Here is a 26,292-nt window from a genome sequence, read left to right on the forward strand (position 1 = left end):
AGAAGACTTTCTTCAACGCCTCTATTGCATCTGCGGAAAACAGCAGCAGGAGACTCTTTCAGGTGGTTCGCAATTTAGCAGAACCACCTGCTCCATCAGGGCCCAGTACGGGCCACATGATCTCCTGCAATGATTTTGCAAAGTTTTTTGCAGATAAAGTCGCTCAGATTCGAGAAGAGGTAGACTCCACCGTGGGAGCAGGGCCAGGGCGGGAGAGTGCTAGAGTCCTGTCTAGTCAAGTTGTGTGGGATCAATTCCAATCTGTTACCCCTGAGGATGTGGACAGGCTGCTTGGATGAGTGAAACCAACCTCATGTCTCCTTAATCCTTGCCCATCCTGGCTTATAAAAGCTAGCCGGGAAGGGCTGGGCGATGGGCTTCGTGGGGTGGTGAATGCTTCCCTCCGTGAGGGAGCCTTCCCGGACCGGCTGAGAGGCAGTTATTAAACCGCTTCTTAAAAAACCATCTTTAGATGTGGCCACGATGGCCAACTATCGCCCAGTCTCAAATCTTCCATTCTTGGGCAAGGAGATTGAGCGAGTGGTTGCTGAACAACTCTAGGCACGCCTGGAAGAAGCGGACCATTTGGATCCCTTCCAGTCGGGATTCAGGCCTCATCATGGGACTGAAACTGCCTTGGTCGCACTGGTCGATGATCTCCGGCGGGCACTCCGACACACTCACATTATGCACTGAAATCATCACAGATCAGCTTTTGGCCTCCAAGTGTGGTTTTTGGCCAGCTCCAATCATAGGTAGAGTATATGAGAGATTTCCACCATCTTCACATACCTCATGGTGATGTAGTCTGCAACATGCTTGAATCAGCAGCATTGGGTGGACCCAGCAAGCAGGGTCTCACCAGGGAAGAAGTCAGCAACAGTTGGCATTGGGAAGGGGGCAGGAACAGTGCTGCTGCTGCTGCTCACTGGGATAAGGATGTGGCAGAGTAAGGTGACAGTTACGTTGGGAGAGTTCACAGTTTATTCATACCTGCACACCTGTGAAGCTACTGCTGACAACCCAAAGCTGCTTCAACCTCACCCCCATCCCCACTGGGGGAAACCATTGTTACTTTGCAGCCTCCCCCATACATGACTGCTTGAAGAAGTGAGGGACGTCTGGGCATGCCAGGTGGTTTATTTCAGTGCACCACAGCAAGTAAAATTGTTACAGGTCTATCAGGGCTAACCTGACAGGGGGGAGGGGGGTCAGAAACAGACAGAGTTGTTAATACTCTCTCTCTCTCTCTCTCTCTCTCTCACACACACACACACACATTACAGCTGGAATTCTATCTGTCTGGGACATAACAGGCTTACAGCCATGTTTTTTTTTATGAATGGATCAGTGCATCTGGAATCCTACAGAATGTCATTGTTTTCTTTCTTCTTAACCCCTTTGTTCTAAGGGTCAGGATATCCTGGTGCTAACTACTACTGGAAAATAATATAATTGCAACAACAATGGTATAATACTTAAGAAGAACTTTGCTCTTGGTGCAACTGTGACATTGAAGTGCTTACTATAAGGACAGCAGAGTTGAGAAATAATTTTTGTAGCACAGCAGATTAGAGAACATTTGAGAAACTCTTTAATAATACAGCCGTCTTCTGTTTGAGGTGGAAACACTTTAAGGTAAACATGGCAAAGGATTTTAGGACAGTGGAAGTATCATGCTGCTGCTTCTGATGATTTTGGCACCAGCAGGATAACCTTGTATGTTCCGTTTTTTAAAACCTACGGATGTTAAAAATCACCCCGCTCTGTTTCTTCTTCTTCTGAGAATGAAAATCCTGTTTATCTGCAAGTAGATTTTCCTTTCTAGAAAAGGACAATATGCTTAATTTAGGCTGGAACGAAAACAAAAATTAAGCTGAAATTAAATTTTGCTTGTTGTAAAACTGTGCAGAAATATGTTTGTGCACTTTGAAGGCAATACCTCTCTCAAACTGATTTCAGTGTTCTTAAAAATCATCTTCCGTGTCTTGTCTAACTTTTCTTGTGGAGAAGTCCAAATAATTGTCTCCTTAGCCATCATGCAAACATATTAACTACTTAAACACTGCAACCCCATATGCGTTTACTCTGATCTAAGTCCTACTGGCTTCAGTAGGGCTTACAACCTAGTAATTGTTCTGGATTGCAGCTCTACCAACACATCTGTATTCCACCCTTCCTCCAAGGAACTCAGGGTAGCATACATGGGTTTGTCTTACTTTATTCTCACAATCAACCATATGAAGGAACAGAAGTCAAGAGATACTTCGCTGACTAAAGTCAATCAATGTACTTCATAGCGAGCATTGATTTAAACTTGGGTCTCCCCTGTGCAAATCTCAACTCGCTATATCATGCTCTCTGTGTTCTCTGTTGCAGATTTAAAAAAATCCCTTCTGACTTGGCATGTAATGCTAAATTTGTTGATGATTTATTTTGTTGTTTTCTGCTTCGGTAGCTTAGAACAGCTGCTATTCTTAAAGAAGCAAGTAAATTTTAAAAAGAGAGAGCAGAAATGAAGTATTTAGGAATTAGAAGGCACTTTGTACACCAAAACATATTGACTAGTGCACATCAGTACAAACATTAGTCACTCTGTTTGTTGAAAACACTTGAAATGAAGGCCCCTCTGTTTCTGTAGATGGCACAAGGGCCTGAAGAGCAGTGAGAAGGATGTCTTTGGTGTTGTCTTCAAAGGTGAATAATGAGGAACTATTGAATTCTTTGTATAATCTATTAGCCCACACCAACAGATGTCCTCATATGAACTTGCTGCTTCAGTCAGGGCAAACTGTACAGTGAGGGAGCTAAAGATTTGGGGGGGGGGCAGCTCTAGATGGAAATGAGTTTAATTTCAACAGCTTGATTTTTCACCTGACAGTCTACCAAGACCACCATCGTCCGCTCTTTTAATAATTATTTTTCTTTAAAAAAACAAAACAAAATTTCAAATTCAGAACAAACCCAGAGCTGTTCTGTTAGTTATTACGCCATCTCTGGATCTTACTGCTTTCCTGATTCATCTCATTCACAGTTCATTCTGGAATGTGAATCAGTGTTATTTCCTGTCCATCTGAAGGGCGGCTGAGGTTACAAAGTGCCTTGATTAATAGTCTGCTCCTCGGATTTGCTGAGATTGAAAACCAAACAACTGGGAAGAGGAAAGGGGGGGTTGGGAAGCTTACGCTAATTGGATTATTTTGCAGATAAATTCAAATACAGCCTTCTTAATATCGACACCAGAAGGTAGTCATTAGCAGAACAGGGGAAATGGCCCTAAGGGCAGGTCCAGCCAGAGTGAGGTAAATTTCAGATGGCTTTGCTAGGCTACTCAGGCTTTCTCTGTCTGTCTCCGTCCCTCAGTACAGAACATAGCTTGACAAAGTTCTTGTGTTTGAAGCCAGACGCAGTTCACATTATAGTGCCTAATTATTGCAGAACTGGTAAATAATTTTTTCCCCCGTGGGTGTATTTGCCAGTACCTTTGTTTGCCTGTGGCTTATAGTTAGAGCTCTCAGAGGGTAAAACGGGGAGGGGTGGGAGAGAAAAGAAATATCTCCTCGGTTGTATTCTCCTTTATAGTTCCAGCAGCAAACTGGGATTAATCAAGTGCAGTTAGCTCAAAACTTGAGAGAGGAGGAGGGAAAGGGCGAGGACAATATTTGCATGTATCCGAGAAGGAACAGTTCCAGAACACTCCCGACTGGGGAGCTTTGAAAGGTACATTTCTCCAGGGAGTTTTGGCCAATTCAGCTTCAGGAGTTACAAGGCTGCTGCCAGCATAAGAGGAGCCTTCTCTGTACACTGGGTCAGTGATGTGCAGCTTGTTTTGTTTTTTATATTTTCTCCTGGAGTCAAAGGAGTTTTCCTCTCCAGTAGCTGCAGCCTTGTGTTTTGAGGATGCCTTTGCTGAATAGGTTTTTCAACGTGTCGGACATGGGTAGGCGGTGGGGGACTGAGGGAGATCTGATGCCCTTGTCCACGGGCAGCCTGCCCTTTCGTCAGCAGGGGATCCTAGGTTGGGAGTTGCCTGAGATGTTCAGAATGGTAAAGCTCATTTGGAAATCAAAAAGTGAGCTTCGGGGGACAAAGCAGAGAAGCGTTCTGGACAGCAGCGATGGTCCAAATATATTGCCAGGTAAACTGAAAATATTATACAGTTCTTTTGTTACGCAGGGACGTTTCTGATAGACTTGGAAAAGTCAAAGCTGACAAATGGCATTTTACATAATGTGTTGCTTTTACCAATGAATTATATATATGTAGTACATGAGCTTAATGTTGCTTATGTGAGAATACACTTAAGAAAAATTGTATTATTATTATTATTATTTAGGTATTTAAGGTGCAGTTCTATACTTAGCTGGGAATAGACCCCATTGAACCCACTGGGACTTGCTTCTGGGAAGATGTTTCAGAATAGTCATCTAGGAGCAACAAGATTGTGATTTAGTGCTAACTTGTTAATTTACTTAAATAATTTTGAGCAGTATGCTGGAGACTTACTCCCTAAATGCAATCATCCATGAAAAAACCTAACAGTTCTGCATGTATCAACATTAATGAATATGCTTAAAAAAAAAATGTTTCCTAAGTTTGGGGACCGTATAGATGCAGTCTTGGTGGGTTTGAAAGCCAGCTTTGAAAGCTTGTTAGCTCCTCCAGCCCAAGTTCAAAAGGGAATGAGTGAGGGAAATAATATTTTTTAAAATAAATAAACAAAAGTTTCAAAACCCACTAATTTTAACACAGTACAAATATTTATGAATGTGCTAAAGTGTTTTTTCCAGTGAAATCAGGGGGTGTTTAAAGTGCTTAACTTTGCCTGAATTCTACCCGAATTATCTTTATGACTTGTTTATAAATGTTTTTGCTCTCCTGAACCTAAGAGTGGGGTAAAAGTTGAAACTGAACTTTCAAGTGGAATCAAAATTACTTTTTGAAAGTGGTCGAAACAAAATAAAAAAATTCCTTCCAGTAGCACCTTAGAGACCAACTAAGTTTGCTATTTTCGTGTGCATGCACACTTCTTCAGATACTTCTTTTGAAAGTAGTTTGTGAACTTTTGAAGATGCCACCTTTAGTGCCTAGCTAGTAAAGTCTTGCAAATATTTTAAATGTGTTGCATGTTTTCAGCCAAATCTGATTGATGATATTTGACGTCTTTAAAAATGTTACTTTACGAGGCCATTTAGTATATTTATAAATGGTGATTCAAATAAGTCAACAAAAAATACATCTGTGTTATTTAGACAAAATATTCATACTGGCAATTACTGTGATCCTAATTTACTCTGCATCTTCAGATAGTATGAAAATGTCAGTATAGGTCCATTTCTTTTAGCATACATGTTGGTAAGATCAAGAAGATACTTTTATTATAATCAGTCATTTTCAGACATTTGTTCTGTGTCTGTCTTCAAAATAGGGCAGTAACATTCTTTGGGTTAGAGTTCTTGTCTTGATTATTTGTATCAAAGCTGATTACACCTGACTGAGTTTTGATTGAACTTTTCAGTTGTTAATGTTTATGTATAAGGGAGGAATGGGGGACAAATTCAGTTTATTTCACAGCTTAATGTGAACATACCTAATTCACATTTCCTGAAACAATATGGGAATCGAAACATAGCTATCCTTTGAAATTCCCACTTCTCTGAATTTTGGAAAACAATACTCCAACAAAAAATTCTGAACAAAAAAGGTGTTTATTAGGGGAAAGTGTGCATAGACATGTACATAGTAGTGAAAATAAAATGCATAAATGCATTATATTGGGGAAAGTGCTTATAAAAAGTGTATACTAGGAGAAATTAGCACTAATATGCTGCCTAATTTTCATGATGATCTTTTTTTAAAAAAAGAAATTGCAAACATATTGAAGTGTGGCAAACCTAAGACTGGAAAGCTGAGAAAGAAAAATGAGCAGATTGGTCTATATTCACAGAATACGGATTATCTGCCTGAACTTTTATGCACATTAGGTTTCCTTGCACAGTGGGTATCTGGCACTTAAAAACACTCTGTACTGACCATTTGATGTACTAACTTGCACTTATGATAATGCAATAAAAAAACCTATTCATCAATGCGAATATCTCAAAGTGCAGTATAGGAAAGGCCACCGTAGGAAATGGGCAGGTGGAAGGGGAAAGTACAACAGTGATTCTTCTGTTCACTTTCTACTTGCTGTACTGACTTCATCAATGTTCAAATTTTAAAGCCATAGAAAAGAATTGTGGTCCTGTACATCTTCCTAGAGAAAGCCCTATGCATATCTTTATAAATTGGGGCCACTATCTCATCTTGGATTTTATATATATATATATATATATATATATATATATATATATATATATATATATATATTACTTATACCCTGCCCATCTGGCTGGGTTTCCCCAGCCATTCTGGGCAGCTTCCAAGAGGAGATTAAAAATACATTAAAACAGCAGTCATTTTAAAAAAAAACTTCCCTAAACTAATACAAGTTTTGGAAAGTTTGTGGAAATCCAGAGGAGCTTCTTCCCTTTCTTTCTTTCTTTCTTTCTTTCTTTAGCATGCTTACTGTACAAGCAGCAAGTACAAAGTGTCCAGAAAAGGGCTGCAATAAGCAAACAGCCAACATCATGTTATAGCATACAGATGCCATAGTGGTCACGCAATACTTTTGCATCCAGAAAGGAAGATTAGGACTGTATATGGTGAAGGTATACCAGGAGCACACAGTAACCCCATGGTAGGAACCTACAGGCTATCATTCAAAGAGGATTGAGGTCAAGATGAACACTTTTCTACACTTCTGATTGAATCATAAAGACAAAGTGTATCTTTGGAGGGTACAGGAGTTAGGGAGTATATGTATTGCTTTTGGCAGGATAACTTCTGGTCCACATGATATTGTGGTGACTGTGGAGGGAATGATTGGCTAGGTGGCTGTAGCCAAGCAGCTGCATTTCAGCATTAGTAATCAACACGGGGGGATTAAATATTGAGCTTTTATATTTTTTAATAAAGCAGGGATGGTAAAAGGAGGAAATATGTCGGCCTCCAGAGAAAAAGCACTACATACTTTATTTTGCAGGCTGGGAACAACTTATATTAAAAGGACACTAAATTAGAAGTCTTTCCAAAGAGGTTATTTTGGGTAAAGGAAAGAGACCAGGCTATGCATGATTTCTAAAGCATTTTGGCTGGAAAGGGAATAGGGCAAATTGAAAGGTATTTTGAAGTTTTGTGGGGCAATTAGCAGTTCAATATTCAGAGGAATGGACCATGGCCAGAGGGGCATGAAGTAATACTGACCGAACACATGTTGTGGGCAAGGGAGGCTGGAAAATACTGGAAAAGCTACTAAGACAGGAAAAACAATATTGCCATCTACTTGCTATAAGCTAGAGAAAAGCTCCCCCTATGAATTCAGTAGAACATGGTTGTCTCCAGGGCTCCTAATGGCTCTCGTATGTCTGCCAGGAATGTGTATCTGTGTATATAAAAAGTGCAGTTAGTGTATTCTGTGGAAACACAAATGTGTATATAGTGTACATATGTTTCAGTAAATGTCAGAAAGGGGACCAGTGGGAAAAGATTTCTAAAATGTGACATTAATCAGGAGTTTCCAAGGGAATCTAGAAAACTAGCATCATAACAGACACATTTCCAACATTTAACTGGTATATCTCAAGAACCATCAAATCCCTTCAACAAATTATTCAATGATTAATTGGTATAGTTTATGAACTCCCTTCATCTCCATTATTACTCTTGGGCAGGCTGAGAAATATCCAGACCTGTGAAGACATTGATTGTTTTTGAGGTGTTTTATTATTTAAGAAAAGCATTAAACAATTATCTGCTGTTCTCATTCTCTCAACACATCTTTCCTCACCAACCTGCATTTCCTCACTATACCATGCTCTGTCTTTTCTCTTGCCAACCACTTTGCCAGTGACATCTGTATCTGCGAAAAGGCAAGGTCATTTTAACGCAGCAGGTTATTGTGGCCACTCTTCTGACATTTGCAGGCATAAAATCCCAGGGTGAAGGGGAATAACTAAAGAAAGGTATTTCAAGGTGTTGAGACCAAGATTAGAGAAGATCAGCATCTATCCAATTACATTACTTTAAATCCAAAGTGTGTACAGTCATATTTTATGTTGTGAACTGCCCTGAGATCTATGGGTATAGGGTGGTATACAGATTTCTCAAAACCCATTTAAAGCCACAGGGTGCAATTCAACATCACACTCCTCTGAACATTTCATCTCTGTAAGCATTACAGTTTGCTGGATGGCATCATGACCTTTCTCCTCCCCTTGCATGCTGTTCTGGGAGTTCAACTGACAACCTCCCAAGCCAATTTTGGGCATTCAGGAGGAAGAGAGGGAGGGAAAGCCCTGTTGTGCAAGCATTAGAAGTGGTTTCGGTGACTCCTGCCCATAATGACTTGGATTTAGGGGGTTTACATATGCACAGTTACATGCCTGAAAGTTACACTAAAATTGTTGGCAGTTTCTTCCAAACAATATGCTTTAGATCCATGTCATCTTGGAGCAGCACCCAATTGCTGGAATAAATATCTGTAAATGAAACTATGCCAATGGTTGCCTTTACTCCCCCAGCTAGACTGGAGTCAGGTACTAGCACCACCACAACACACTTGTTTGTACTGTGCTAGTAAAGGGACTTTTTCTCTCACTATTTCTATATCCGCCTCTAAGCACAAGTATTTTATGGCATCTCAGGATATAGATATACAACCATTTTAGGATATGTTGATTAGTACTTGAAACATTCATTTGGTACACACAAACAATCCAGTTCCACACTAGAGTGATCAAACCCACTGTGGGCTGTTTAGAGTTACGCAGTAATACATTTTGGTTGGTTGCGTAAAAGCATGCAGCATGCTAAGAAATGCAATGCGCAGAGCTGTTTCTCAGTACCATGGAAACAACTTTTTCTAGCTGTGACTGAGGCACTATGGAACATTATATTTGATTCTGAAACGAGTAACTGTAAAATGGAGGGCTGTGATCATTATTCCTCTGATGGAGTATAAGCATCATGACCAGCATTACTCCTCACTTTTTCTCCAGAATGGAAAGGGGAAGAAAGAGGGCTATGGGCTTCCAAAACAGTTGCATGACAGGATATCCACAGGAGGTAAACCTAACCCTGCTGTCAGCTATCACTTCATGTACGTCACTTATTAGGGTGTGGAATCACAAACTAAGAACATAAGAACAGTTCTCTGGCACATCAAAGAAAACTACCTCACATTACAAAATACAACATGGATGAACTCCTGACTGGTTGTTTAAAGCAGAATTTCACTGGGCTGGACCCAATATAATGGAGCAGGATATTGTTCTATATTTTTAAACACAACATGAATTACTCATTGTTTAGTTAAATATGGTAGGTTTATTCTACTGTACAGCAATTGTCAGTGTGAATTCTCTGCCTTCATGAAAACCACACATCTCCCTCTGTTTCCTTCCTTCATATTAAAATGCTTGGCATATCTCTGCATCCACAACAGGAGGGACACGCAGTCACTTCAAATGCTTTTATGTATAATGAGGGTGTATAAGTGTGTACTTACTTCTCAGATGCCTTCAGGAAGTGAAACATCTCAATAGCCTCTCCCTTTTCCTGTAGATCTTTTAACAACTCCAGTACACAAATGTTTCCCAACAAATACGTGAACACAAAGAACTGTGGCTTTCTATCAGATGACTGAGTAAAATTGTTTAGGAAATTAAAACAAAGAAGTTGATTGGTTAAGCTGGTTGGAATAAACATCAGTCAAACTTTAGGATGCCTGTATTTTTCTAAACCAACCAACCAACCAACCAACCAACCAAACAAACAAACAAACAAACACCCTCTTTATTGCATATTCTCTCTCTCTCTCTCTCTCTCTCTCTCTCACACACACACACACACACACTTAATAGAAGTTCTTTTTAAAAAACAAGAACAAAAACCTGTTGCCTCCCCATCCCTAGCCTCTATGCTTGGCTGGAGTCGAGGATCTTGCAACACTATCAGAAAATGATTAAAAAGCTAATTCACATCTTATCCTGTCTTACCTGGAAGCAACCCAGCAGTGCCTCTCCATTGCATGTCTCCACACCATGCCACCATGTGGTTTGGTGAAATGAGGTAATAGGTTGTTTCTGTATATTGCACACACACATCTTCCATGGAACTGCTGCCGTGAGGGCAACTTCTAAAATACCTCACCCTATATTTTCATGAACCACTAGAATAGAGGAGGCTCAAAGCTTTGGAGTAGCTGCCAAAACACTCATTTGCTTGTCTGCACTATTTGCTTTTGCTTCATGGGAGTCACTGTCAAGAGCTTACTTGCCAGTTTTTCATAGGTACTCCAGCAGGGCCTGGAGAATATTGTCTAACTGATGGCTATGAAGATATGCCCATCTGACAGAGCTGATTTTATTTCCATTGTTTCCAATGTCCACATACTTGAGTGATAGCCATCTAATTGGGTTGTGCGTATTAAATTTTAGTACAATAACAAGTACTGTCTATATAGTAATTATGATCCTGATTGACAGCCTGATTATTTGTTTTCACCTGATTATTTGTTTTCTTGATATTGTCATATAGGGGCAAAAATGTGTTATCAGAATCTGGTTTAATTAGATTGCCTTGCATCTACAGCTGGAAAATGCTATTAAGTTCAGATTTATCATTGAGTACTGAATATATAGCAAAATTCAAGCTTAAACTGAAGAAAGTAGGAAAAACCACTGGGCCGGTAAGATACAATCTAAGTCAAATCCCTTATGAATACACAGTGGAAGTGAGGAACAGGTTTAAGGATTTAGATTTGCTGGACAGAGTGCCTGAAGAACTATGGATGGAGGCTTGCAACATTATACAGGAGGCAGCAACGAAAACCATCCCAATGAAAAGGAAATGCAAGAAAGCAAAGTGGCTGTCCAATGAGGCCTTACAAATAGCGGGGCAGAGAAGGCAAGCAAAATGTGAGGGAGATAGAGAAAGATACAGAAAATTGAATGCAGATTTCCAAAAAATAGCAAGGAGAGATAAGAAGGCCTTCTTAAACGAGCAATGCAAAGAAATAGAGGAAAACAACAGAATGGGAAGAACCAGAGATCTGTTCAAGAAAATTGGAGATATGAAAGGAACATTTCGTTCAAAGATTACCATAATAAAGGACAAAAGTGGAAAGGACCTAACAGAAGCAGAAGACATCAAGAAGAGGTGGCAAGAATACACAGAGGAATTATACCAGAAAGATATGGATGTCTCGCAAACCCCAGGTAGTGGGGTTGCTGACCTTGAGCCAGACATCCTGGAGAGTGAAGTCAAATGGGCCTTAGAAAGCACTGCAAATAACAAGGCCAGTGGAAGTGATGGTATTCCAGCTGAACTATTTAAAATTTTAAAAGATGATGCTGTTAAGGTGCTACATTCAATATGCCAGCAAGTTTTGAAAACTCAGCAGTGGCCAGAGGATTGGAGAAGATCAGTCTACATCCCAATCCCAAAGAAGGGCAGTGCCAAAGAATGCTCCAACTACCGCACAATTGCACTCATTTCACACGCTAGCAAGGTTATGCTTAAAATTCTACAAGGAAGGCTCAAGCAGTATGTGGACCGAGAACTCCCAGAAGTGCAAGCTGGATTTAGAAGAGGCAGAGGAACCAGAGACCAAATTGCAAACATGTGCTGGATTATGGAGAAAGCTAGAGAGTTCCAGAAAGACATCTACTTCTGCTTCATTGACTATGCAAAAGCCTTTGACTGTGTCGACCACAGCAAACTATGGCAAGTTCTTAAAGAAATGGGAGTGCCTGATCACCTCATCTGTCTCCTGAGAAATCTCTATGTGGGACAAGAAGCTACAGTTAGAACTGGATATGGAACAACTGATTGGTTCAAAATTGGGAAAGGAGTACGACAAGGCTGTATATTGTCTCCCTGCTTATTTAACTTATATGCAGAATTCATCATGCGAAAGGCTGGGCTGGATGAATCCGAAGCCGGAATTAAGATTGCCGGAAGAAATATCAACAACCTCAGATATGCAGATGACACAACCTTGATGGCAGAAAGTGAGGAGGAATTAAAGAACCTTTTATTGAGGGTGAAAGAGGAGAGCGCAAAATATGGTCTGAAGCTCAACATCAAAAAAACGAAGATCATGGCCACTGGTCCCATCACCTCCTGGCAAATAGAAGGAGAAGAAATGGAGGCAGTGAGAGATTTTACTTTCTTGGGCTCCATGATCACTGCAGATGGTGACAGCAGTCACGAAATTAAGAGACGCCTGCTTCTTGGGAGGAAAGCAATGACAAACCTAGACAGCATCTTAAAAAGTAGAGACATCACCTTGCCAACAAAGGTCCGTATAGTAAAAGCTATGGTTTTCCCAGTAGTGATGTATGGAAGTGAGAGCTGGACCATAAAGAAGGCTGATCGCCAAAGAATTGATGCTTTTGAATTATGGTGCTGGAAGAGACTCTTGAGAGTCCCATGGACTGCAAGAAGAACAAACCAATCCATTCTTAAGGAAATCAGCCCTGAGTGCTCACTGGAAGGACAGATCGTGAAGCTGAGGCTCCAATACTTTGGCCACCTCATGAGAAGAGAAGACTCCCGGGAAAAGACCCTGATGTTGGGAAAGATGGAGGGCACAAGGAGAAGGGGACGACAGAGGACGAGATGGTTGGATAGTGTCTTCGAAACTACAAACATGAGTCTGACCAAACTGCGGGAGGCAGTGGAAGACAGAAGTGCCTGGCGTGCTCTGGTCCATGGGGTCACGAAGAGTCGGACACGACTAAACAACTAAACAACAACAACAACAACAACTGAATATACTCACAACTAAAATTCAGTTTTGTATACTTACCTAAATTCTGTCTTTGATTTAATGGTATAATGAATGCCTTTATTTATCTGACCAATGGGTGCATTATATTTAGGCACATACTTTCTGCATGACAAAGTAGGGTAAAGGTTTACTTACCAGAGTTTTGTAATTAAATGCTGCAAGTTGGATAACAAAAGTGCAAAACACTCATTGCTAATTAAATTTTCGTGCTTCTTGACCAAGTTGGCCACATAGACCTCACAAGCCTTTCACTAATATTTCTGTAGGCACTCTATATTTAGATGGCCTCACATGCACATATGAAAAAGCACACTGTTTATGTACAACATCATGAACAGTATTAGTCATAAAAAATCAATTGGTAGAAATTAAAAAATAAGATTAAAAAATGCAGATTCCACCCATAACTCAAACTTTGTGAATCATTAAAATATTGTGTTTGTCTCTGCCTGTCTAACAGAAACCAGTCACAATTGGACAGCTAAAGTATACTGCTCAAGTGCTGACTGAACTGAGTAATCCAAGAGCATGCCAAATATTTTATTTATTGAACATTTATCTTTAAAATTATCAGTCTAAATGCCGGCTAGATTAGCCTTCAAGTCTTGCAGTAGAACATCAACCAGATTCTGATTCAATACATACAATAGGCTCCCACACTCTTCTTTTTCCAAAAACAACTTGTTGTGACAGGCTTTCCCTGCTGGATGAATGGGTCTCTGCCATGGGTATCTATTTTGTATTGTTTTGGAGGTAAATAAGTGTGTGTGTGTGTTGTTGTTTGCATATCACCTTGAGATATTTGGGTACAAGGTGATTAATAAAATAATAAAAACAACAGTAACAACATTAACAACAACTATTATTATTATTATATTATTATTATTATTATTATTATTAAAACCAGTTGGGAATGCCTACAAATACTATTAGAAAAATAAAGGTTATTTTATATAGCTTGATGCTATGTAGTACTTCATAACTCAGTAACTGGGCGGTTCTGTAAACCAGAGAGGAAGGAACATTCTGATGACACTTGTGGGCAGCATATTAGAAGGAGTCTTGGCTAATATGTTTTCTATTTTCCTTCCTTAACCAGAGAAGTTCACCAAAGACGCCTTTTATAGAGTCAGTGACTTATGACATCATTATCATATTTGTTTTTGTTTACAAAACCAGAAGCTGGTTCAATCCATTTAGACTCATGGTGCTGCCTAGTTCACATGAGGTTTCATTTAGCTTTCGTTTCGGTTTCCTTGTGGAGAAGAAATTGAAGTTAACCTTGGAAATAATACAACAAGTGTGGTGGGGGGGAGCGGGGGGGGAATCAGTTGAGAGCATGAGATGATACACATCTGAACAGTTCTGTGGTTTACACAAGGGGATGGTAGCTTGCACATTCTCTGAGAGGTTCAGCAAATGAAAGCTCCCCAGACCACTTGAAAGGAACAATAAATAAACTCTGGTCTGTTTTATGGAGTTCTATGGAGTGAACTCTGTTGATGTGTCACAGGTAACAATCTTCCATATGGATCTAAGGTGGCCTGGTGCTGCTGTCTTGTTGTGTAGTTCATTCGTATTACAGAGCTTTAGCAAGAAGCAAACCAGGAGACAGGCACTCACTCACTCATGGCTCCCAAGGCTTCAGTACTACAATTATGCAGAATTAATCAGATTTGTGAATGTGGAATCAGAAGGCACATTCTTGTTTTCCTTGCAGCTGTGGGCCTCCCTTCTCTCTCTAGACAACATTGCCAACTTTAGGCAGCAAAGATTTGAGCTGGAGTGGCATCTTTCCAGAACTAACAGGAACTTAAAATAAAGCCCATAACAAAATCCACATTATTTAGGATCACAGTGGCTGCTTCCCTCACTGCAATGTATAATTCCAGAGTGGGGGTGGGGAGTGGGGGAGATGGTTAAAAACTAGACATGTAGATTGCTGTTGCAACAAAACTGTATATATTAGAGAGCACTTTGGATAAGTGAAGGATGTGTATAAATATAGACCAGAATAAATCCAAAATAGTTGACTTCTATGAAAAGTGAATATCCCAGTTACTCTGGTTTAATTGTACCTTTGGCCTTCTGTTGTCAGTTTAGAAGCTGTGGTGAATACATTTATTGAGATCTGTTTTAACCTCAGTTCTTACGTGTGTGTCACTTTAAACACCCATGTAAATTAAGATTCAAATATTTAAAATTGGAATGAGAGGAAGGCATAAAAAGCATAGGAATGACTTACACTTACACAGTGGGTCTACCCCACCTCCCCCCATCATCCAGAGCAGATTTGGGGATGGTTGCCGGGCACACACAGGGGAAGGAGAGGGAGACAAGTCCCATTGTGGAAGCAGAAGTCATTCTGCTCACACATTTACTTAGTTGAATGCCATCTGATGTCATCTGCACTACAAATAAAGTGTTGAATTCAGGTGGGCAGAGCAGAGAAATAAACTGTGGGAGTCAAACACCAAGAAATGCAAAATGAAAAAGAAAAAAGGAGAGAAGTTCAACTGAAGCTTAAATAGATGTAAATAAGTACAGTGACTTTTCACCACCACTCTGTCAAAGACTCCTGCTTACTGGACAGACTTGTCACTTAAATTAATAGATAATTTAGCAACCAACATTGTCCAGTAGTTAAAAAGAGACTGTTAATCAACAACCTGAAATACTTTCCATTCAGTGAGACAGACTATCATAGTAAACAGCACCTCACTTAGTAGCAAGTCTTTGCACTACGAAAGGAAGCATGGCCGTCTTTTCACCTCCTGTATCCTGTTGGTACACAGAGGATATTGTACCCTCCCCTACAGAAAGGCTTTTATTAACTGTTGGAGGAATTATTTCTAACAGCATTTCCCAGCCAGACTGCAATGATTCAATTCTTAACATTTCTTTCAAGAGAGACATTTTTCAGGCCTCTGGAAGTCAGCCACTAAATGTCTGTAACACCTTAGGCACTGTTTTTCAACACATCTTGTGGATCACTAATTGGGGTTTTCATAATACCACAAAATTGCAAGCATTCCTTTGATATAAGAAAGAATGTGCTTCGCTGTGGGGGTAAATGAAAAAAAAGATATTACCTTTAAAACGCTATTAATTATTTTTTGCATAGCTTGAAAAGCAGAACTGTGTGTGTGTGTGTTTTCAAAGGAAATGAATTAGATCTTCCTCAAATCTTGAACTTCACATGGTTCTGTAGTTAAAATACTACTATATATACAATGCATTAAATAATATTGAAAATACTTAGAAATATCATTTTTGTACAACTCCCAATCTTGCATCCTATGAAAAAGAAAATAGCTCTGTAAATAGGTACGATGTTTCAAAGGAGCTCTTTGCAGTAGAATTTCTCGTGCTTGGTTCAGTTTTGACACACCATTTCCTTTTCTGTTAATCTGAATGTACATCCTGTGACCCTAACCCTAATCCTATACATATGAAAAATCATTTATAGTTTGCCTTTATACCCTAATATGAGGCACCCAGTGTGGCTCACAAAAGACTGAAGAAAATCTTGAAAGCAAATCCGAATAAAATGTCTTTGGAATTAACAAGCCATGTTTGTAGCTAATGACAGAACAATAAAAAAAAAGTGCAAGGGAGAAAACTAGAGACAGAAATACAAACACACCCAAATACACCACCACATACATCAGATGAACATACATCCGCTTAGGAAAAAGTCTGCAGCTAATATGTTAGCTGCAGAGGGGATGTTCCTCTATGGTAATTGCACACGTATGTTGAGTGTATGAAGCAAAGGCAAATTAAAATCTCTTAGGAGAACAAAAAGGCTCAGTAACAAGGGCTGTTAAGATTAGAAATAAAAGTTTTGTTTGCCAGCAAGAATTGCCTCAAGATCTCCATGTGGTAAATTTTGCTACAGTTGATTGAATCGGTGGATTGATTTATTTGTGTACCATGCTTTGTAGTGATTTTGTTAAATCTAATAGTCCATCATGCTGGACACAAATAAAGAATTCCTTCAGTTATCTAAAATGGGCCTATTCTATTTATCTTAAAGAAAGATTTGAGCTTGGAGGTTTTGTTCAGCAATGCATGCATCTGAAATAAACAGTTTTTGACAAGAAGAATAAAAAAGAAAATGACAACTTGATAAGCGATAGGGATCTTGCTGCTAAATGTCTATTTTATCCAGTGTTTCTCTCCCACTTAAAGATGTCTCAGCTTTGAGAGGCCTTAATCATCCTTAGGTAGAAGTTTTGTCTATCAAACCCAGCAAGTTTGTGTTCAGCCTTGCCCGTGTTATTAGCTGAGAATGAGCCACCTAAGGACCACCCAGGCTTTAAAACATTTTTTCTTATGGACCAGAGTTAAAATAGGTTGCTACTATGCACTCACTAACCAGTGCTATCTTCCTGTCTGAAATTGTTTCAAGATGGACCCATTTTCTATCACAGACGTAACTTAAGATCATTCTAAGTGGTTTTTTAAAATAAAATCTAGAGAACAAAAACGTATTTTCAAGTTACGGAAGACTGAAATGTGCTTCTGTTATACCTGTCCTGGCTCCTATCCAGAACATGCAGATAGAGGCTTTTACTTGTAAGTAAAGAAATTCTTTCTTCTTCTTCTTCTTTGGTGATCACTTGTATCCAAGTAAGATTGTCTTCCATAAACACGGTTTTAACAATGAGTCCATAAGTGATTGTGGAGGCCAATTCTGGATCCACACGTCCTTCCACAGTGGGGACATTGGTTTCTGGGCGGGAGTTGATCACGGTGTGGATTTGCCAAGCATGCCTTCCTCTTAGCACATTTCTCCCTTGTGTCCTGAGTTTGAGTGTTTTCAAAACCCATGACACCTTTGGTAAAGGCTGTTCTCCAACTGGAGTGCTCCCAGACCAGTGTTTCCCAGTTGTCAGTGTTTATACTACTTTTTTTAGATTTGCCTTGAGACAGTCTTTAAACCTCTTTTGTTGACCACCAGCATTATGCTTTCCATTTTTAAGTTCAGAATAGAGTAGTTGCTTTGGAAGACGATCATGAGGCATACGCACAACATGACCAGTCCAATGAAGTTGGTGTTGAAGAATCATTGCTTCAACACTGGTGATCTTTGCTTCTTTCAATACACTGATATTAGTTTGCCTGTCTTCCCAAGTGATGTGTAAAAATCTTTAGAGACACCGTTGATGAAATATTTCGAGGAGTTGGAAATGGCTTTTATAAGCAAGCATTTTGGTTTCCCTGCAAATGTCCTGGTCTTCAAACACTCTGCACTTCAATCGGAAGTAAGCCACACTCGCAGAGCTCAGGCAGTGCTGGATTTTGGCATCAATGTTGGCCCTTTTGGAAAGATAACTGCCTAAGTAAGAGAAGTGGCCAGTAGTGGTTCAGGCTCAGTAGCAGACACAGTGCTCAGGAGCTTATGAGCAGGGCAATAAGTTCAGAATTGGACAGCAGTGACAGAGATGTCCCAACATGTTTCCCCATCTCTCCCACCAAGCTTTTAAAGATGAGATATGGTCAGTCTCAATACTTTCCTGCTTTGCAGGAATGTCAAGCTAGCAAGTTTTCACTTTGTTAGGGTAGGTGGATTGCTCCTATCTGCAAAGGTGGCACCTGGTTCTAGGTGACAAGATTGAGCCTCTTCAGTCACTAGTACCTTCTGTTCAGTCTCTCGCACTGGTTGATGCAAGCCCTCCCCAGCCACTAGCTTCTTAGAAGTTTATAGAAAAAAAAATCAAATATCTTTGTTTTACAATCATGCAGTGTAAGCATATCCAAATAATGACCAGGCTTGTGCCAAACATTATCATAGAAGCCACTATTTTGGTTTTACCATAGTGTCCTGGATAGAGCGCATCGGCCATGGGAATAGCAGCTACCCCAAAGTAGTGTTTAGAATTCACCATAAGGAGGAAGTAAAGGGAAAAAGCTTAGTGGCAGAAATGACAACATAAGCTTTATTTAAAGAATGGACACACACTTATTTCCCTGTGCAGAATGATCCCTTGGGAGCTTCCAGATGACATTTTTCATGAGCATCCATCCTGATTTGTTTGCAGAGAGATTAGATGAAGTTGCATCTAAGCAAGTATTATCCCACACTTTCCAGTGCAAGTTCCCCACCACTTTTCTTATCACAAAAAGGTCAGCCTTTTTGGCAAACATTTTTGTTTTGCAAAACCTTCAAATTCAACTGTAAATATGCAACCTGAATTTTCTGGAAAATAGTGACAGTCTGGAAACACTCCATGCCATACTAGTCACAGTGTCAGACTGAAATTCTTTCTCCTTACAGTCTATTTTCTAACTGGAAAGAGCAAAGCAACACTTTTTTAAAAAAGTGGGCTTCATAGTCAGGTGTGATCAGCATCCATCCGTTCTGCAAGAATCAGGTTCTTTCCACTTATTGATTTCTTTCTTTTCTTTGCCTCTGGTCTTCGCTTTGGCGAGAACCTAACTCACGGAACAGGATCCTTTTAAGCACGAGTTCTTGAAAAGCTCCTTAAGAGGAAAAGGAGGAAGAGTAATTGGAGTGGGGGGGGGGTGAATAGAATTATCTTGGCATTCTGTGACAGCTGTAATATAATGTAAATTATTACTAATAGAGAGCAATTATAAAGTGTTCAGCAAGCACTACCTCATTCCCAATAGATTTTCACACAAAAGAGGAGAGATGTTAAACTTGCAGTATGGCTCTGGAGCAGCTGATTATATCTTATCTTGTGTACGTAAGAACTCAGACGTTTAAAAAATGGCACAATAACCACGACACACAAAAGAACATGATGTTCCAGGCAGCAGGATTTGCATTTCTCTCCTCTTTTATAACAATCTAGAGGCTGTCACTTTTATAACCTGGCTATGTTATTGCTTATGTGTGACTGCACTCTGATTTTTCAGCTGTACATCCTTATTTGAAAGCCCGTTGCTTGGCGTATGTAATCTTAATCTTTCATTTGCACCGTGCATGCTGTTGCTATTAGTGTACCGATAAGAATAAATCAAATGCAAATATTGATGCTGTTGCTTGTCATTACTAATGGTTCCACCTTGCGTTACATTCCTTAAGAAATGGTACTTCAGAGCTGTACCAGTGGCTCTTAAAGCTCTTCACTCGCATTAACACACGGTTAACTCCTCAGACAGATTTCTTTTTTTCAGAGCTGCAATTTTTCACCCTGTAGGTGGACTGAAAGCAGAGATGAGTTTAAATGATAACGCCAAGATTTTTTTTAGATAATAGTGCAGCCTAAAATATAAGGAATAGTCTATACAGAATAACATCAGTCCTGTGATACGGAGTACTTATAATTATCCCTTGAAATCATTTTGGTGCAGTTGTGCTGTGGATTCATCTAGTGAGCTGGGTACCAAACGAATACAAGACATCTTCCCCTCAGCCTCTTGTAGGTGCGAGGTCTCTGGTGTTGCTATTGAACTTGCCCATGCATTTCACTTGAGCGGGCACTCCCACACTTATTGCCCTTTGTCCTTGCCATGGAAATTAAAAGGGCAAGCTGCGCACGCAGATCACTAGCTTCATGGCAAATGACCTTCCTTTCTTCAGGCTTAAACTAACCATGATGGCCACAAATGCATGTTTCCCCTGCATGTGCAAAGGGTGCAGGGACCAGATCTTAAAAGAAAAGCGTATGCAAAGAGAGTGGAATTCTCATCTGGTCCATGCTGCCTTCCCTTCATTCTCTCCCAATGGGAACTTTTGTCCTAGAGGGTAGAGCCAAGTTGGTGAAAAGATGTCAGGTGGCAGGCAGCAGACAGGCGAGCAGAGGGTGGTGGAGAGAAAAGGAAAATGGGACTTCCTTGCTGGTTTACCCCCTTTTACTCTTAAAACTGAACCCCTTGCCCCTTTATATGACGGGAGCAGACTTGGGTTTAGAAGCATTACTGCCATGACCTGTAGGTTGATTCTTCGTTTCCTCTTCCTTAGTTTCCTCTTCCATCTGCTTATATTCTTTAGCTACAGCAGTAGCTGCTTAAATAAATTGGTTGGAAGGCAATGCACATTGTCCAGCCAAAACTTCTTGAATGACACTCTGTTTACTCTTATATTTATTTTGGCTGTTTTGAGAAGTTCTCTTAGGAAGCAGATAAAATGAAGACATTCTGGACAGGGAATGGCAAAGGGATGCTGTCGCTATGTATTTATGATTAGAAATGACCCAAACATTTACATCCATTTAGCCATTAAAGAATCCAACCAGTAGGCCTTCATTATGTTACTCTCTAAAAGATGGTGCAAATTGATAGTGCTGTATAAATTTAATAATAATATTGAATGCATTAAATTTTCCTGCAGCTCTTGAATGCTCTTTATACCATAGAATAAGCAACACTTGCTGCATATCAGCCACTACAAAATCCCAGGGAAATGCATTCATTTTAATTTTCTTTAAATTCAGTTGTCCATACTATTAAGGGTCACTTCTTAAGAGTAAAATGGTAAAATAATGAGAAATCAAAATAGAAAAAGAGAGGATTCTGCTGCTGTGTTTTTAAAGAACTGTAAGAACTGCTGGTATAATACAATTTCTGTAAAGATGCTGAATTAATAAAACCAATACGGTGTCATGGTAGACAGGAGTACTGAGACTGGGGAGACTTGGGATCATGTCTCCATTCAGCCATGAATCTCAGTGACATTGCACCAGTTTCTGTCTGCCTCCTCTTCCCTGTCTCTCCAGTTTTGCTCAACAAAATTAAGCCAAGCCTTTGCTTAGTGAAGCCATGTGAGTATCAGTCTGCCAGAAAGAAGCTCACACTGCTTTGCTCCTCTCTTTCTGCTGGCATGCTGAGCTAAGTTTGACTTAGTATGCTGTCCAAAACCAGGACTTCTGGTTAAGAGCCAGTGTGGTGTAGTGGTTAAGAGTGGTAGTCTCATAATCTGGGGAACCGGGTTCGCGTCCCCGCTCCTCCACATGCAGCTGCTGGGTGACCTTGGGCCAGTCACACTTCTCTGAAGTCTCTCAGCCCCACTCACCTCACAGAGTGTTTGTTGTGGGGGAGGAAGGGAAAGGAGAATGTTAGCTGCTTTGAGACTCCTTCGGGTAGTGATAAAGCGGGATATCAAATCCAAACTCTTCTTCTTCTTCTTAAGCTTCGTCCTCACTAAGTCCAAGCTGCAACCAAGAAGAAACAAGGCTTAGCTTAGCATGTCATGCAAACCTGATCATTGCTCTCTTCACCTAACCTGTTATCCCTGACCTTTTGTAATATGGAAGAATTCCACATATGCTATTCTGGACTCTATAGAGAAATGACAGGAAAGAAATGTAATGTGGGATAACAGTTGGAGAATTACCATAGCTCAGTGGTAGTAGGCCTGGGAATGGCCCTATCTGAAACCCTGGAGATACACTGCCACTTGCCAGTTAGCACAGCAGACCATGTTGAGCTAGATAGACCAGTGGTCTGATTTCAGTATGAGTCAGCTTCCTTTGCTCCTAATTTGCTCTTGTAGCAATCATGGACTGCTCAGCTTCTTTTTAGTGCCCTCATCTACTATTGTCGGCTGCTTGGCTTGTTAAAAACACCACAATAAAAAAGTGTGGAAAGCTTGTGTTGGTGCTGCTGCTGTTTCCTGTAGGCTGAACAAATTATTCTAACTCTTCCTGGCATCGTGTGCTATTGCTTTGGCCCAGCTACTGAAGAAGTTAGCTTTGTTTCTTAGGCTCTCAGGGTCTTTCCTGTGCACTGGCCCTTTAAATACAAGCAATACAGTATCTGTAGAACCAACTGCCCTTCCCAAACACCTGGTTCGCTTTAGTGATTATATGTGTGACCCCCCAGGATGGCAATTTCAGCTGTCAGTATCAAAGTAAATTTGCACCAATTGGGGAAATGTAATAGAATTCAGTGCTTGCTTGAGAACATTTTTTCCTTGTGGAATTTTCTTCTTTTTGAAGCAGAGACTCCATTGGAAAGCAATTCTCGAAGCCTGGAGTGAAGGTGTGTTGTAATTTCTTTTGGGCACATTATCTGCAAGAAGGGAGACAAATTGAGGACAGCAATTATTTGGTTGGGGTCAGGGGTGTTGTTTGGAGAGCAGCTGGTCTGCTATGCTGAGGCCCAGCTCTCTAGCCTGGGTGTGTGTGTGTATGTGTATGTATATAAAAGCTCTACTTGCAGAGTTGCTGGAGATACTGGAAAGCACAGTGCCATGTGAGACCACAGCTGCTCACTATCTTAATATGCTCAGAAACTAAAATATGCATCTATTCACACCTTATATTTAAAGCACATGAGCTTCCTAAAGAAATCTGGGAACTGTAGTTTGTTGAGGGTGCTAGGAAATATAGCTCTGTAAGGGCTAAACCGTAATTTCCAGTCTTGGGGAAAGTATATATTATGTATGCAGCAAAAGTTAGTATACACAATTATTATTTAAATTTGTGTCATGGTAGGCCAGTGAATAGCCAATAAAGCCACTGGTTTAGGTGTCTTTTTGATCCCAGTGATTTAAAAGGTAAAAGAATGGCATTAATAAACATGCAGGAGCTATTCTGATAAGGCTGGTCTTACTAGTGCTCAGTGAAGTATGGATCTAGTAGCTACATTGGTGGAGTGAGGTAGAGAGAAGCAGTGAAAACAGTGTAGGTATTTGAGAAGTCTAGACAGTGGATTAAGCATTTCTGTCCTAACTTCATCAAGGCCGTTAGAATTGTAGAGTTGGAAGAGATCCCAAGGGTCATCTAGTCCAACCAGCTGCAAACTAAATCATACATCTGTGGGTATAGGGCGGTATTCAATAAATATAAAATAAAATAAAATAAAATACAGTGGTACCTCGGGATGCGAACGGGATCCGTTCCGGAGCCCTGTTCGCATCCAGAAGCAAGCGTAACTAGCGACGGCACGTCTGCGCATGTGCGCGTTGCTTTTCACTGCTTCTGCGCATGCGCGTGATGTCATTTTGAGCGTCTACGCATGCATGAACGGCGAAACCCAGAAGTAAGGTGGTCAGTTACTTCTGGGTTGCCGTGGAGCGCAACTCGAACGTGCTCAACATGAAGCATATTCAACTCGAGGTATGACTGTACATGACAGATGCCCATCCAACCTCTGCTTAAAAACCTCCAAGGAGAGCCCACCACGTCTCATGGGAGTCCATTTCACTGTCAAATAGCTCTTACTATCAAAGTTCTTCCTGATGTTTAGTTGGAATCTCCTTTCTTGTAGCTTGAAGCCACTGGTTCATGTCCTAGCTTCCAGAGCAAGAGAAAACAAGCTTGCTCCATCCTCCATGTGAGGGCCCTTTAGATACTTGAATATAACTCCTATGACATCTGAATCAGGAGAGGTTACACAGGTGCCTGGTGGAAATGGATGAGAGAAAATAATCTGAGACTGAATCCTAGCATGATGGAGTTAGTGTGGGTGAGTGGTTTTTGGGTATGAGAAATTAGATGGGTGGGGCTTCCATTCCCCTTGAAGGAACAGGTACTTGCTCTGGAGGTGCTTCTGGGTCCAGCTTTGTCACTGAAGGCCCATATAACCCCAGTGGCTAGAAGTGTCTTTTACCAGCAGCACCTGGTACAACAGCTTTGATCATTCCTGGAGGGAGAAAACTTGACCATAGTAGTTCAGGCACTGCTGAGTTGCTGGATTGGACTGTTGCAATGCAGCCTATGCAGGGTTTCGCTTGCACATGACCTGAAAACTCGAGTTACTGCAGAATACTGCAGCACAGTTCCTAACAGGAGTGAGACCCTGTTGGCATATAACACCTCTGCTTACATAATTTCACTGGTTGCCAAGCCTGATGTTTTGATAGTCTAGTTTCCAGCTGGCTGGATTTAAACAAATTCTGGCAGCCTGTATTAGTGTGTGCTCCAAATAACCCACCTTTTAAAATATAGATGTGTAGTAAAATGATTTTGAAAAAGACTTAGATCAACTTCAGATTGAACAATGAAGTTCCAGGAAATCTTTGTGAACAAAATTAACAAGTATTTGTGTCTGTTTGTAGTACGAATATGAACTGTAATATATAGAAGATAGCAACAAATGTGTGTGAGTGTGGGCAATAGAGCACACGCATACAAGCACTATTGTGTGTTGGTTGTGCCAGAGAAGCATTATCCATTGGGCTTTACCATCACTACTCCCTTCACTTGGAATTAACTGCTGACAGCAAAGTTGAATAATTTTCATTCGGAGGGTTTTGTGTGGAACATTTTCCACTAAAAATGCATGCATTGTTCGCACGCACACACACACCCCGGAGTTCCCTAACTTTCACAAATTGCACCTGTTGATGCTCCAGTGAACGAAACAAAAATAAAAGACTACGGAAATTACTTGCCTGATTAAAAAGGAAAGAAGCTGGGCCTCTGAACATGTTCTGGCATGTTGTGACATGTCTGCTCTGCATTTCTGCAAATCATTTTTTTAAAGCTTGATTCCAGCTACCTGCTGATCAGATCAGCTGCTTGATTAAGAGCAAGTTAGTGCAGAGCATGCGTCTGAAGAAGCTGGAGCTCAACTTAAAGAGAAGCTTCTTCCTTATGAAGGAAGGGTGGAGAACCAGTGGCCTCTGCAAATGTTGTTGGGCTCCCACTGCCATCAGCCCCATCGCAACAGTCTGGGATTATGGAAGTAATGTCTAGAGGGCCACAGGTTCCCCATCCCTGCCCTTGAGGGAAATGGCAGCCAAGTACAGCCTTGTGAAATGAGCAGCTCAATATTATTTGTAGTCCACCATCTATGTACTGCAGCTTCCTAGATTTAATAAGAACCTGGCCAAGCTGATGTTCTATCAAGAATTTTGCAGGCAGAAAGTAAATGGCTGGCATTTTGTGAATGTTCTAGGGTTCTACGTTTGGTAGGCCTACTCTAGTGCTGGTTGTGCATTTATCTGTTAGGTTTCTAGCCCATCCTTCTTTCAATGGACTCAGGGTAACATCTAAGAGATGGTGTTAACTGTTCATGGAAGTGTGGTGCACTCAAACTACCAAATAAGCTGTTTGCACCAAATTTTCAGGGATTCACTGGCATCCATCAGCCCTCTATGTGACATCTGACACCATTCACTATTCCCCAACCTTCAAAAGAGGCTTTTAACATAAGAATAGCCAGGTAGAACAGGCCAACAAACCTACTAGTCCAGCAGCCTCTTCTCACAGGGGCCAACCAGATTTCTGTAGGAAACCCATGAGCACAAGAGCACTCTCCCCTTCTCTGGTTCCAGAAACTTGTATTCAGAAACATACAGTTTCTGTTTTTAAAGCCATCCAAGTTAGTGGCCATCATTGGCTCCTGTGGTAGTCAATTCCATAGTTTAAGTACTTTTGACTTTCTTTCTGACTCCTCCAGTATTCAACTTATTTGGATGTCAATGAGTTCTAGCGTTATGAGAGAGGGAGAAAAACTTTTCTTTATCCACTTTCTCC

At 40.6% G+C, this 26,292-nt stretch overlaps 1 protein-coding gene across 4 annotated transcripts in view; it reads left to right on the forward strand.

Moving 5' to 3' along the window:
• PDE7B (phosphodiesterase 7B) overlaps positions 1-26,292 on the forward strand; it is a 157,059-nt gene that overhangs the window by 90,690 nt on the left and 40,077 nt on the right. Inside the window, exons 1-2 of one of the 4 annotated variants that reach the window (XM_083731682.1) lie at positions 3,256-3,302; positions 3,990-4,138. The exons of 2 other annotated variants lie outside the window; for them this stretch is intronic. In XM_083731682.1, the coding sequence (XP_083587808.1) occupies positions 3,271-3,302; positions 3,990-4,138 (181 nt within the window). In that variant the 5' untranslated portion in view covers positions 3,256-3,270. Of the gene's footprint in view, positions 1-3,248; positions 4,139-26,292 lie in introns of those variants that run through there. One more of the 4 variants, XM_083731681.1, reaches the window with a different exon arrangement.

The sequence above is a fragment of the Podarcis gaigeae genome (assembly GCF_964106915.1).
Source record: "Podarcis gaigeae genome assembly, chromosome: 3".
NCBI classification, from domain to species: Eukaryota; Metazoa; Chordata; class Lepidosauria; order Squamata; family Lacertidae; genus Podarcis; species Podarcis gaigeae.